The sequence below is a fragment of the Macrobrachium nipponense genome, chromosome 15, assembly GCF_015104395.2.
Source record: "Macrobrachium nipponense isolate FS-2020 chromosome 15, ASM1510439v2, whole genome shotgun sequence".
NCBI lineage: Eukaryota > Metazoa > Arthropoda > Malacostraca > Decapoda > Palaemonidae > Macrobrachium > Macrobrachium nipponense.
Window position 1 is genome coordinate 60974173 of NC_087208.1, and position 13368 is coordinate 60987540.

The 13368-nt window shown below is 40.6% G+C and overlaps 1 protein-coding gene across 1 annotated transcript in view; it reads right to left on the reverse strand.

The window, feature by feature from the left end:
- Positions 1-13368, reverse strand: part of LOC135195004 (uncharacterized) — a 40824-nt gene that overhangs the window by 6436 nt on the left and 21020 nt on the right. The window contains 6 exon segments of the mRNA XM_064221277.1: positions 1409-1599; positions 3683-3770; positions 5465-5644; positions 5647-5857; positions 6837-7459; positions 9229-10612. Coding sequence (XP_064077347.1) covers positions 1409-1599; positions 3683-3770; positions 5465-5644; positions 5647-5857; positions 6837-7459; positions 9229-10461 — 2526 coding nt within the window. The 5' untranslated portion in view covers positions 10462-10612.

Here is a 13368-nt window from a genome sequence, read left to right on the forward strand (position 1 = left end):
ACATATGTGTATGTTTGAATATATAGTATATATATATATATATATATATATATATATATATTATTATATATTTAGCATATACAATATATAGCAATCAAAACAAAACAAAATTACATAATCAGTCCCTAAACGACGGAGAAAAGTACCACTGATCATCCAACTGTCGATTACACAGGTCATCGGAAACAAAAACATCTATCAAAGCACCCCTTCTCTCTCTCTCTCTCTCTCTCTCTCTCTCTCTCTTCTCTCTCTCTCCTTCAGGATGAACAGCAGGGAAATTGATGCTCCCTTTCCCAACGGCGTCTTTATTAGGATTCAACGACGTAGTTCTTTATCTGTTCCATCCGGGGTGTAATAGATTCGGAGAATTTGTGGCTCCCTTGATATATTCCGAGGCTTAGGCTCCATTAGGCAAATTCAATTACTCACATCAGTGGCAACACTAGTCGAGCAGTTTAGGAAGCCTTTTCTGTTTGTCTTTTTTTAACTTCAACCACTGGCGATTTGCATATTTTGTGTTCACGCGCAATGCTGCTTACAATGATGCGGCCAAGTTCGACCACTCAGCGTCGCCCTCGGTAATATCAATACTTAAAAATGAGAGGTTCTTCACGTCAGAATACACTGGACCTAACTAAATGTTACTTTACTTCTATCCTGCCATTTGGAAGGATTATAAACGATTACCTCTAAAATCTTACAAAGCTCAATAAGACATCACTATCAAGAAAAATAAAAGTACTTTTAACTATTACGGAGAAACTGTTCTTCAGATACGTAACGAGATCTTCTGAATCCAACCCCAAGTTTACAAGACTCTATTAAAAAAATGAAATGGGGATGAAGACAATCAATCTGTCGGATTTTTTTTTTCGAAGAGGAATACAGATATTGGGTCAAAATATTTTTACTGCGAGACTAATAGAAAAAAATCTTTCGTAAATCTTATCTCTGTGTAATATATATATATATATATATATATATATATATATATATATATATATATATATATATATATATAGAAGTCATGAAAGTCCACACTTATGTAAGATGTGTATTAAAAAACAATCTTACATAAGTATGGACTTTTATTACTTCAAAACATTCCAATCACGTTATGGTGATTTATATATATATATATATATATATATATATATATATATATATATATATATATATATATATATGTATATATATATATATATATATATATTATGTAAATACATATAATACATACACATACATACATTATATTATACACAACACGTGTCTATGTGAGACATACGTAGTATATGAACACGGCAAAACACTAGCACAGAATACATCTGACAAAGATACTCTGTAAAAAAAACCCGGCCTCCTCACAACCCCCCCCCCCCCCCCCTTCCATCCCCCGTCGTCTTACCTTGAGCACATTATGAAGCAGGGAGTTGAAGCAGGTGTGCAGATAGTTCTCAGTGCAGCGCTGGTAGAAGTCTATGATGTTGGAAGCGGCGGCCACCAAATTTTTGGTGATGAAGCCGACGCATTCGGGGCTCGTCGAGAGGCGCTTCAGGAGAGCTATGCTCCTCTCGGCATCTGCCACGGTCGTCTTGCCTAGAAAAAAAAAAATTAAAATGAAGTGAAATCTGTTTTTATTAGAGCTTGCCTGTGTCCTGACGTTTCATTCTCACGTATATGCTATTTTTTTTCCTAATGGGTGTTGGTTCCTTCAAAATCAAAGCAACAGTATTTTCTATTAAAACACCTTTCAATTACGTTTTTGTATGTAGATATTGTTCAAACTTTAACCCTAAACGTTGTGTTGTGGATTAGACTAAGTTAGACATCTTATGACGTCTTCACATGGTAATGACGTCACAGAATGACACTATAAGTTAAGTATATCTTAGTTTAACCAGACCACTGAGCTGATTAACAGCTCTCCTAGGGCTAGCCTGGAGAATTAGATAATTTTACGTGGCTAGGAACCAATTGATCACCTAGCAACATGACCTACAGCTTATTGTGGGATCCGAACCACATTATGTCGAGAAATGAATTTCTATCACCAGAAATAAATTCCTCTGATTCCGCGTTGGGCGAGCCGAGAATAGAACTTCGGACCACCAGATTGGTGGCCGAGCGCGAAAACCACTTGTCCAACGAGGAACTACAGAATGTCACTATTTTGAAAAACTACGAGATTATCAATGCAATTTTCACCGAGAGTGAATGTGTCTTTATATCAACTACTTAAGATTATACATTAGATAGACATTTTAAAATCGAATTCTTAACACCATATGAATTACTAGTTAAATTAATGAAGTACCAGTCAATAATGTTATCACTATAGTAGATTCACATCAACCGTGCATTTGATGTCTAGGCCCGTCCCTTACGACGCTCCTGATTGGCTGTTGATAAGCCAATCAGGGCTGGAAACTCTCAGCTTCTCAAGAGACTTCACATGGGCAGGCAGGATGTATGTTCCACCTCTCCTGAGGGATACTTTTGAAAGACGTATCCTTCAGGAGAGGTAGAACATAGATCCTACCTATATGAACTCTCTCGAGAGAGACTGAGAATTTCCAGCACTGTGATTGGCTTATCAACAGCCAATCAAAAGGGTCGTAAGGGACGGGCCTAGACATCAAATGCACGGTTGATGTAAATCTATTATTGTAAGGTAATGTAAATCTCACTCTTTCAGTTTTTGTCTTTTGATATAAAAGATTTAAAATATCGAATGATTCACTGAATGTGTAACCGAACAAGGCGTGATCCGACCTCCAGCTTACTCGGGACGCGTGCAAGATTTTCCACCGACGCATATTTGTTTTCTTTTGTTTGTATGGTGCTTTTACGTTGCATGGAACCAGTGGTTATTCAGCAACGGGACCAACGGCTTTACGTGACTTCCGAACCACGTCGAGATTAAACTTCTATCCACTGACGCATAAGTTGCAAACATTATATTCCTAACTTAACGTGAGGCGGTCTTCGTAATTAATACTCATAATTACTACTAATCATACTAAGAACAAGGATTAAATAAAAAGGACAGACATGAAACACGTTCGTACAATTCTAAGTTATAAGTGGAAAGCACAAAATAATTGAACAGAAATATAGCCTCTAAATTCAGTATATCAAGATAATTAAAACGTGCTAAAACCTATGGACAGATAGCCCGTTGTTTCACCATCGAAAATGAACAAAATACGATATATCTTATTACAAAAAATTTCCTGTACAGTTTAATATGCACATTATTCATTTTTTTTTTTTTTTTACATTTTCATTCTAGTAAATAAATCATAAAAATCCTATCCTAAAATTCCTGTATCTTTAACTCAACATGAAACACCTGTTTCAGACCTCTATAGACCTTTCCTACCCCCAACAACAACAACAACAACAAACAAATTCGTTGTAAGCTTATTCCCCGAGTAAGGCAAAAAAAGAAATAAATATAATGGATGAGACGGTCTCACCTGCATTTTCCCTACACCCCCACCCCCCGCAACAACAAAGTCGTTAGTAAGCTTACTCCCCGAGTAAGGTGAAAAAATAAATATAATGGATGAGACTGTCTCAACCTGCATTCCCCCCCCCCCCCCAACAACAAAGTAGTTTGTAAGCTTACTCCCCGAGTAAGGTGAAAAAATAAATATAATGGATGAGACTGTCTTACCTGCATTTTCCGAGTCCATTCCTTCCTCGTGCTGTTGCCTCATCCGCCTTCGACTCCCCAGGTAGCTTAGCATCTCCCACGTCAGCTCCTGTGACAGAGATGCAAAGACATTATTTTATTTTTTTTTTTTTTTTTTAAGCCGATAGGTAAGATGGTTGAAAGAAGAATGAGGACAGCCAGCTAACCATTGTAGAGAATGTAAAAGTGTATCTTAGTTTAACCAGACCACTGAGCTGATTAACAGGCTGGCCCGAAGGATTAGATATTTTTAAGTGGCTATAGTAGAATCACAACAACGGTGCATCTGATGTCTAGGCCAGTCCCTTACGACGCTCCTGATTGGCTGTTGATAAGCCAATCACAGGGCTAGAAACTCTCGAGAGAGAGTTCACATAGGCGGGTTGTATGTTCCACTTCTCCTGAGGGATATGTCTTTCAAAAGTATCCCTCAGGAGAGGAGGCACAAACATCCTGCCCATGTGAACTCTAGAGAGAGACTGAGAGTTTCCAGCCCTTTGATTGGCTTATCAACAGCCAATCAGGACCGTCGTAAGGGACTGGCCTAGACATCAAATGCACGGTTGATGTGAATCTACTATAGGAACCAACTGGTTACCTAGCAACGCGACCTACAGTTTATTGTGGGATCCAAACCACATTAAAGCGAGAAATGAATTTCTAATCACCAGAAATAAATTCCTCTAATTCCTCGTTGGCATAGCGCGGAACGAACTTGGACTACCGAATCGGCAGGCGAGCACGTAACCCACTCGTCCAACGAGGAACTAGAGAATGGTTGAGAAAGTTAAGTATTTGTAAAAACGATGTATAATGTGTGGTTTAGCCACACTTTTATTTGGATAAGAGTACGATTTTTCTTACTATGGCCTCAATATTAACACATTACAATACTGATTTTACACTATATTAACATGGTGAATTGTACAATTACTTAATTCTAATTCTATTTCTAAATAATATAATTCTATTTAGCTAACGTTGCATGCAAAGACATACATTTCAGTAAAGAGTAGTAAAATTAATTCAGTGTACAAACACATACATACATACACACACGCAAATGTGTATGTGTACGTATTATGCGTACGTATATCTAAACCTTTTAGTATACACGCTTTAGCTTCATGGGTGAATGTAAGTTTCAGTAAAGACATAAAATAAAATATGGCCGCTATTTTAGAAATGAATCATTGAATTAATAGTCGTCTAATTCTGATGGTGTTTGAGGCAGAAAATGGGCCTATTTGTACTTGTAATCTTTAATACGTTTACAATATTTAATCGCCTATATACAATCATATAATATATGTAAATAAATTCTTCTGTTAAAACAGGATACGTCTCAAGTATAAAAGGTCCATTAAAACACTCTGGCTTAAAGCTAAGGTCTATATATTTCGGTGGACTAACTTCCACCCTTATCAAGGCGTTGATAAGGGTGGAAGTTAGTCCATCGAAATATATAGTCCTTAGCTTTAAACCAGAGTGTTTCAATGGGAATAGACATACTTGAGATAATATATATATATATATATATATATATATATATATATATATATATATATTATATATATATATATATATATAGGGTGTCCATAAATCCCGGTACCATTCTGAGCAATAAATACTTGTAATGGTACTGGGACTTTAAGGACACCCTGTATGTATGTATGTAAATATATGTACATGTGCGCGTGTGTGTGTAATACACTGAAACCTATCAGTTCCTTTTCCCACCTACAGCCTCAACGAAGCACCCACCTTGCTCCTGAAGTCATTCCCATGCCCATGCCCGGACACGCCCCCACCCCGACTCCTGACGCTGCCGGAGGGCTGTAAGTGAGTAGCAGCCTCTGCAGAGGAGGTGCTGGCATCCTCGTCCTTCTCCCCCCGGAGCGTCCCCGTCCGTCCTCCGGTCGCCCTCCCTCGGAGGCTCGACGTAGCGACGGTGGTGGTGGTGCGGCGGCGGCGGCGGTCCCAGCGCTGGCGCCCTTGTCCCTGTTGGCGACGCCCTGCAGGCGACGCAGCAGGTTGGAAGGCTGCCGGACAGGAGGCTGAGCCAGGTCCCTGTTCGATGACGTCACGGGGTCGGGCTCGGGTCTGGCTGGGGGCTCGAACGTCGCGAAGCAGTCCAGGACTAACTGCTCCTGTAATCTGCGTCAGGGTGAAAAAAAAATAATAAATAAATAAAAAACTCAATATCTTCTATAGTTCACAGAGCATTATACAGTGTGTCCATAAAGTCCCAGCACCATTCTGGGCAATAAATACTTGTAATGGTACTGGGACTTTATGGACACCCTGTAGAATATGCAATTTAGGCAGAAGGCCAAGCGCTGGAGCCCATGAGGTCATCCAGCAATGAAAGGAAAACTGAGAGTAAAAAGGCTTGAAAGGTGTAGCAGGACAACCTCGAAATTGCACCAAGACAGTATTGTTAGAAAGAGGCGGAGAGTAGGGTGGAGGAAAGAATATGAATGGACGTGCAGTAAAAGGAATGAAAGGGGTTGCAAAGTCGGAAAAAGAAAATTTAATTGTTATAGTAAAACTAAATTTTATTGCATACCGAACAATTACACAGCTGTAGGTTCGGTAAGACTCTTCAATAAAATTTCCATGTAATATACTACAACGCTGTTCTTCTTTCAAAGGAAAAAAATGATTGAGAAAGACATCTACAGTGCTTTAAGAGCATTAAACGTTCGCTATATCTGTAAATAGCACTGGTTCGCATACTAAGTTTATGCTTTAAAGGAGGATTTAATTGAAATCATAACAGTGAGCTGTATCTCCCAACACTTCGGTAATAAGCTCTCACTCAAACATAAGAGGCCACTCGAACAATTTCGAAACGAGTATGTGATATAATTTATACCTCAACCCTTCATAACAACCGATTTAAACGATGCAATACTAGCAGCTCTTGTTTTCTTTAGACCTGTACAAACTATAACAGGATGTTCCCCTCAGAACGAAAAGATGTAAATACAGCTTAAATAAATATTCAGAAATAAATTTGAAAAGTTCTGACATAGATGAACAACTTATCAAAGAACTCTGTAAACCGTAACTGCTGGACCACAAGAGGGCCGATCAGCGGACGCCGAAAACAAGCCTGAAAAGAAACATTTACCTGACTAAGGCGGGTTGCAGATCCAGCGCTCTGTTGCCGACGCTATTGGGTTTGGAAATCGGCGCCCCGAACTCCAAGAGGTCCAAGACGCTCTCCCAAGCAACGTTCATCTGACAGGCAGCGACGTGGAGCGGGGTATTGCCGAGGGCGTCCGTCACAGATGGAGTAGCTCCGTACTTCAGGAGCAGATATGTGATGGCCGAATTGCCCCTGGCAGCCGCCAGGAAGAGCACCGGCAGAGTGTACAGGTAATCCCTGGTGTACAAGTCCGCGAACGTCAGCCTGGCCCCTTCCGCGCTCGTGTACGTCACCAGGCGTTCTCTCGGGACGTCCGGGTTGAGAACCAGGATCCTGGCGTTGGATGGATCCGAGGCCGCCCCTGAGGAGATGTGTTTGTCGGCGCCCCTGGTGCCGGGTGCCCTGGCGGCCCCTGGCTGACTCGCCCCTCCGATGTTGGCGTCCCAGGTGCAAGGGTGGACGTCGGAGAAGGTGAAGTAGCGTGGCTCCGAGCGGTCTCTCTCGCCCCGGGGTTCCGCAAGGCGGGTCGTGCTGTTCTCCGTCGAAATGACCGGTCGGGGCACCACGAGCCAGGACGATGACCCGGGCATTGAAAGCCTCACTTGCTGTTAGTTTAGAAAAAAAATATACGAATATTAAAATAACTTGCTATTGTTAAGCTGGCATTCTGACTTTGCGGACTCAAAACCTAGTCAACAAAAGCTTTCAAGACACCGGGTTTCCAAATTCATTCAAGGAGGCAGACTGTAACCTTCTATAAAATATCTAAAATCTGGTATATTGACCCCTGTTAGTTTGAAAAAAAAATATACGAATATTAAAATAATCTGACATTCTGACAGAACGGTCTGAAAACTGGACGCTGATACTGGTTAACAAAAGCTTTCAAGAAACCCGGTTTCCAAATTCATTAAAAGAGGCACACTGTAACCTTCTGTAAAATATTTAAAACCTGGTGTATCAACCCGGGGTATAAAATGCAACTTTTATTATCATCAATTAGTAGGCTTCTGTTGAAGCAAACATAATTAGTGGCGTACACAATGAGGCTACGAGGGGCACACAAAGGCCCTTAATACAAAGATAATCATCTCACAACGACCAGAACAGGGAAAACTCTATACATTATTAAGACCGCATTGTGCTACACTCAGGCTAAGCATCCTTAACAAAGAAACGTCGTCGGTAACCAACATGCCATACAAAACAATAACCAGAAAGAGTATATTGAACATGATAAAACCTCCATCATATGATATATAATAGGTAAGTAAATGATCACATATTTTTACGACAATAAACTCATTTAATAAATTATTACAGAATAAAGGCGGCATCACTGGTGTTTAGAAAAAGTCGTTTCTATCTCATAGGTTCATAAAGTTCGCCTAAAACATGAGAAAATATTAACCGTGAAAATTTGCATTTTTACATTATATTCAGCTGAAAAACAAAGTATTAAATCCCGCAGACTGTTATGCGAGCTATATTAATTAGACTACTGTTTACGCATAGTAAGCCTTAAGGAACTACTGAATAATTACGTTTCATAGATTCAGGTAGTAGTGTTCACCTCAAATAACCATGATAATGGATGAGTTCAGACTTGCTCCATATAAACATTTATCTTTAAGGTTTTATTTTTTTTTTTTTTTTTTTTTTTATCTATTTGATATTTTGTCTAATATTTCACTTTCCTTTTTTCTCAAGACTATTTTTTCTCCTATATAAGCATTCTAACAGGCACTGGTATCTACATTAAATTATGATTAACACAGAAACCTGTATATTTGACATATTCCACTATGAAAAAAGGAGTCAAATTATTCTAGCAAAAACAATTTTTTTGCTCTTAAAATACCTAAGAGCACGAGAAGATGATAAATAAGCAAAGATTGGACAAAGAATGACCGTTTTGACGAGTTGGAAGGTGGATCTTCACCCGTATGATGGTGGAGCAGGATATGGTTAACTTTTTGTTGTGGGACACCAGTAATTTCAACTAACATAAACGGTAACCAAATCCATTATTTGATTTTGAGACCATTTCTCATCTGTGGAAAATTCATTAACTTTTTATTTACTTTAAGTTTGTTATCTATATTCTTGCATAAAATGTTCAATAATAGAAGCGAAATGTATTTGCAGCACCCTAAAAGTAAATACTTTCAATTCAAAATCAATACATGATATATATATATATATATATATATTTATATTATATATAATATATTTTATATATTTATATATATATATGAATATATACATTTATTATATTTATTTATATATATCTATATAAATATAATATATATAGTTATATATATATACTAGTAGGAGAGACGAAGAGAGAGAGGAGAGAGAGAGAGAGACCTACCTGTTGGCTATCCAGCGAGAACGACCTCTGCCGCTGGAAAGTGTTGACCTCGCTCGACCTCACGACGGAGGAGTGCCGCCTCTTGTAGGCGGGCTTATCTCTGGTGGGCGGGGCATTGTCGGTGACGCCCGGCACCCAAGAGACCCTCCTGGTCGACATCTCCTTCTTGGCCTCCTTGATCTTCTCCTCCTTGTCCCGCTGCTCCCGCAGGATGTCCCTCTTCGACTCGTCCTTGATGATGCTCCTGTTCTCGAGGCCCCCCGGGGACCTCTTGCTGTCTCGGGTCTTGTCCTGCGGAGTGCTGCTCGACGTGGCGCTGCCCAAGACGCCGGGGCTGGGGCTCTTGGTGGTGGCGGTCGTGACCTCGCTCGAACTCGAGGCCAGCCTCGACCGGTCGTCGGCGCTGCTGCTGGCGCTGCTGCTGTTGCTGTGGTTGTTGTGGCTGTTGCTGTTGGTCCCGTTTCTGGGCGATTTGGGAAAGACCATCGACCTCTTACTACAACTATCTAATCGTGTGTCAGTTCTAACGTCTAAATTAAAATCTAACCTATTGTCTCTCTTGGCCGTCGCGAAGGGCGAAGGCGTGTAAGGGGGGATCGAGTAGTCCTCCCCTACCCCGCCACTCCCGCCCAACCCACCGAAACCACCTCCACCACTCACAAAACCACCTCCCATTCCTGTCCTGGACGGCTCAGGGGCACCACTCACTCCACACCGAACGACGGCACCGCCGCGCCCTTTGGCGTCGTCCACTCCGCGGAATGTACCGTCGCCTATGACCAACCCCAGCTGGCGGAACCCCTGAGGCCGAATTCTGATCTCGGGGTCACTGTAGGGGAGCGGGGGAGGCACGAAATGAATGGGCGACGCTGCCCTCGGCGACGGCGCCCTCGGGCTGCCCCGGTCGCATCCTGCCAGGGGAGACGAGGGACGAGAGCAGAAGGACCTCGGAGAACCGGAACGAGGTGAACATCGAGGTGATCCTCTTGGAGATGCCCTGGGCGAACCCCTAGGGGACGCTCTTGGAGAAGCCCTCGGGGAAGCTCTGGGGGACGCCCTCGGGGAACATCTCGGGGATGGCGTACTCATGAAGGAGCTGTGCGGCGTGTTGAGGCTCCTCCTGTCGACGCTCAGGATGCTGGTGGGCGACGCCCTCGGCGAGGGGCGCGCCCTCGCGCTTTGCGGAATCCCTCCAGCACCCGATCCTCCACAGCCTGCCCCCAGAGTGACCATCCCACCCCTGTTGGGCTCCACGCCGTAGCGCAGGAGCAACCTGACGACGTCGGCGGCTCCGTAATCAACGGCCAGATGAAGGGCGTTGGTGAAGACCCCTGGAACGGCATTGTCTGTGTTGTCGCTGCTGGCTTCGCTGCGGTGGTCATACCTGCAAATTACGTCATCGTTTACAATAGATAATATTGATCTATTAATTAAAATCTATATAATAATAATAATAATAATAATAATAATAATAATAATAATAATAATAACAACAACAGGTATATTAACCTCACTACATACCAGCCCACCCCCGAACAAGAATAATAACATTAATAATAATAATGAACCAAACAAAAACTTCTTTCAGTTTTCTTCTTAAGATTGAAACGGAAACTCACAAAATTACTGTGTACAACGTGTTTACTTATAAGTATTTACATTTTTATTTTTACTCAACACTCGAGTACTTTCAGGCCCTATCTGTGGTCCATTTTCAAGAGATGTCTTGAAATTGGGCCACAGATAGGGCCTGAAAGTACTCGAGAGTTGAGTAAAAATAAAATGTAAATACTTACAAGTAAACACGTTATACACAGTAATTTTGTGGGTTTCTTTTTCAAAAATAATAATAATAATAATAATAATAATATAATAATAATAATATAATAATAAAATAATAATAATAATAATAATAATAATGGGCACAGTTTTCCGTGTCGAAAATGAAGACAATGGTTGCAGGTCCACAATAATATAGCATGTGAGTATATGGTCTTTAATGGATATTAAAAGCTTTCGAACCTTGTATTAGGTTCATCTTCAGTCAAGTGAACATTATGACCTGCAACCAATAATAATAATAATAATTTCATCGCGATTAAATACAGCATTGAATGGGGTTCTAAGTTACAGTTGCAAAGCCCGACTGTCATGGACAATACATGAATGGAAAAAGGATTAAAATACATTGCCATGATTTGAAAAGCCAAATAGGCTATACATCTCAAACTAAACAAGACATTCGATTATCCTAAAGGAGAGAGAGAGAGAGAGAGAGAGAGAGAGAGAGAGAGAGAGAGAGAGAGAGAGAGAGTGTGTGTGTGTGTGTATGTGGGTGTGTGTGTGTGTGTGTAATATATTGTGTGTCCATTGCACCATTCACCTTTTATCTTTCCATCTCTTTTCAGGCTTTTCTCTCAACACTTTCTAACTGTATACTCAATTTACCAACCATTCGTCATCCATTCTTCTAATCAACTACAATAACCCTTTACCATTACTTCTATATATTTCACCTTTATCATACCTTCAGTTCTTCTTATGCAACAAATACTTTATAAAGAATTCATCTCGACAGCTTCCACCGTCTTTCATTCACAATCAGTATCCGCACTTCAATCCATCAAACATTCCAACCTCACCTGCCCAAATTGTCATTCATGCTTCCTTCTAGTCTTATGTACATATTCTTCTAACTTTGCTTTACCTTCTCAGCGACTCAATTCTTCTATCATCCTACCTTCTTGCTAAATAGCTATTGTTCCTGCAAACACCCTTTCGCAATGCTCACAGTGCACCATGAGAGTAAGGTACAATGAGTGCTCTTTCTCCCGTGAGGGGGTGAATGGGGAAGATGGTGTTACCTCTTAAGTCAAAAACTGCTTCACTGAGAGCACTAAGTGTGCCCGTGCTTTTTCCTGATGAAAGGATGAAACTATTCTCCAACTTTTTCCTTCTTAATCTTCTAAACAGAAGGAATATAGGATTTAGGCCAAAGGCCAAGCGCTGGGACCTATGAAGTCATTCTGCGCTGAAAGGAAAATTGAGAGTAAAAGGGTCTGAAATGCTTAATAGGAGGAAAACCTCGCAGTTACATTATGCATCAATTGTCAGGATAGGATGGTAAGGAACAGAGGAAAGGTAATATGAACGAAGGTCCAGTAAAAGAAATGAAAGGGGTTGCAGCTAGGGGACGAAGAGATGCTGCAAAGATCCTTAAGTAATGCCTACAGCACTACACCTAGCTCCCAAAGGGAACTCATCATCTAGAGGTGTTCTACAACCTGTTCATGATGGTATGCAGTTAGTGCCATACCACCTGAAAACCAATTCTGCATAATTATCCAATTAACATCAAAGAAAACGAACTTAACTGACCCTAAGCATAATGGGCTTGCTTAGTCGAGCTTCCTTCATTCATCCTTGGAGACATATTTTCAAAAGCACTAACTTCCTTATGTGTCAGGATAGCGCTAGATGAGCAAAAAAAAAAAATTTTTTTTTTTTTCTTTCCCTTAAACTCAAGTCTGCATTGAAGAGAAACCAATAAGAATCTGTTCCAGAGGTGGGCAAGAAATCGACGGAACTTCTTAGACAACTTACAGAAGCCAAACATGAATGCGCCGACTAGATGAATTAAGAAATTATAAGTTTTTTCATCAAGTCTGAATGCCATCACCAATCTCAGTATGTGTATATATAATATATACATGTATTTATATGTATATATGTAAGTATGTATAGATGTGTATGTGTGTAATTTAATAGCCACAATGCCTTCTTAATTCGAATTTACATTTTGTTTTTTGGGGGGGGGGGATACGCTTGTCACTACAAAGCCTTGAGATCCAAGTGCAAGCAATATGAAGAAATTATGATGTCCGGTAGCGGGGAATGAACCCAGATAACCATAATCACCCCGGATTACCACTCGATACCAGACATCACAATTTCTTCCTATTTCTTGCACTTGGATCTCAATGCTTTGTAGTAATAAGCGTATCTGAAAAAGCGCGAAGAATTCTTGAAGTTAAGAGAGCATTGTGGCTTTTACAGTTACATATGTATCTGGTAAAGAGTGACCAGTAGATACATACACACATTAATATATATATATATATATATATAGTATATATATAT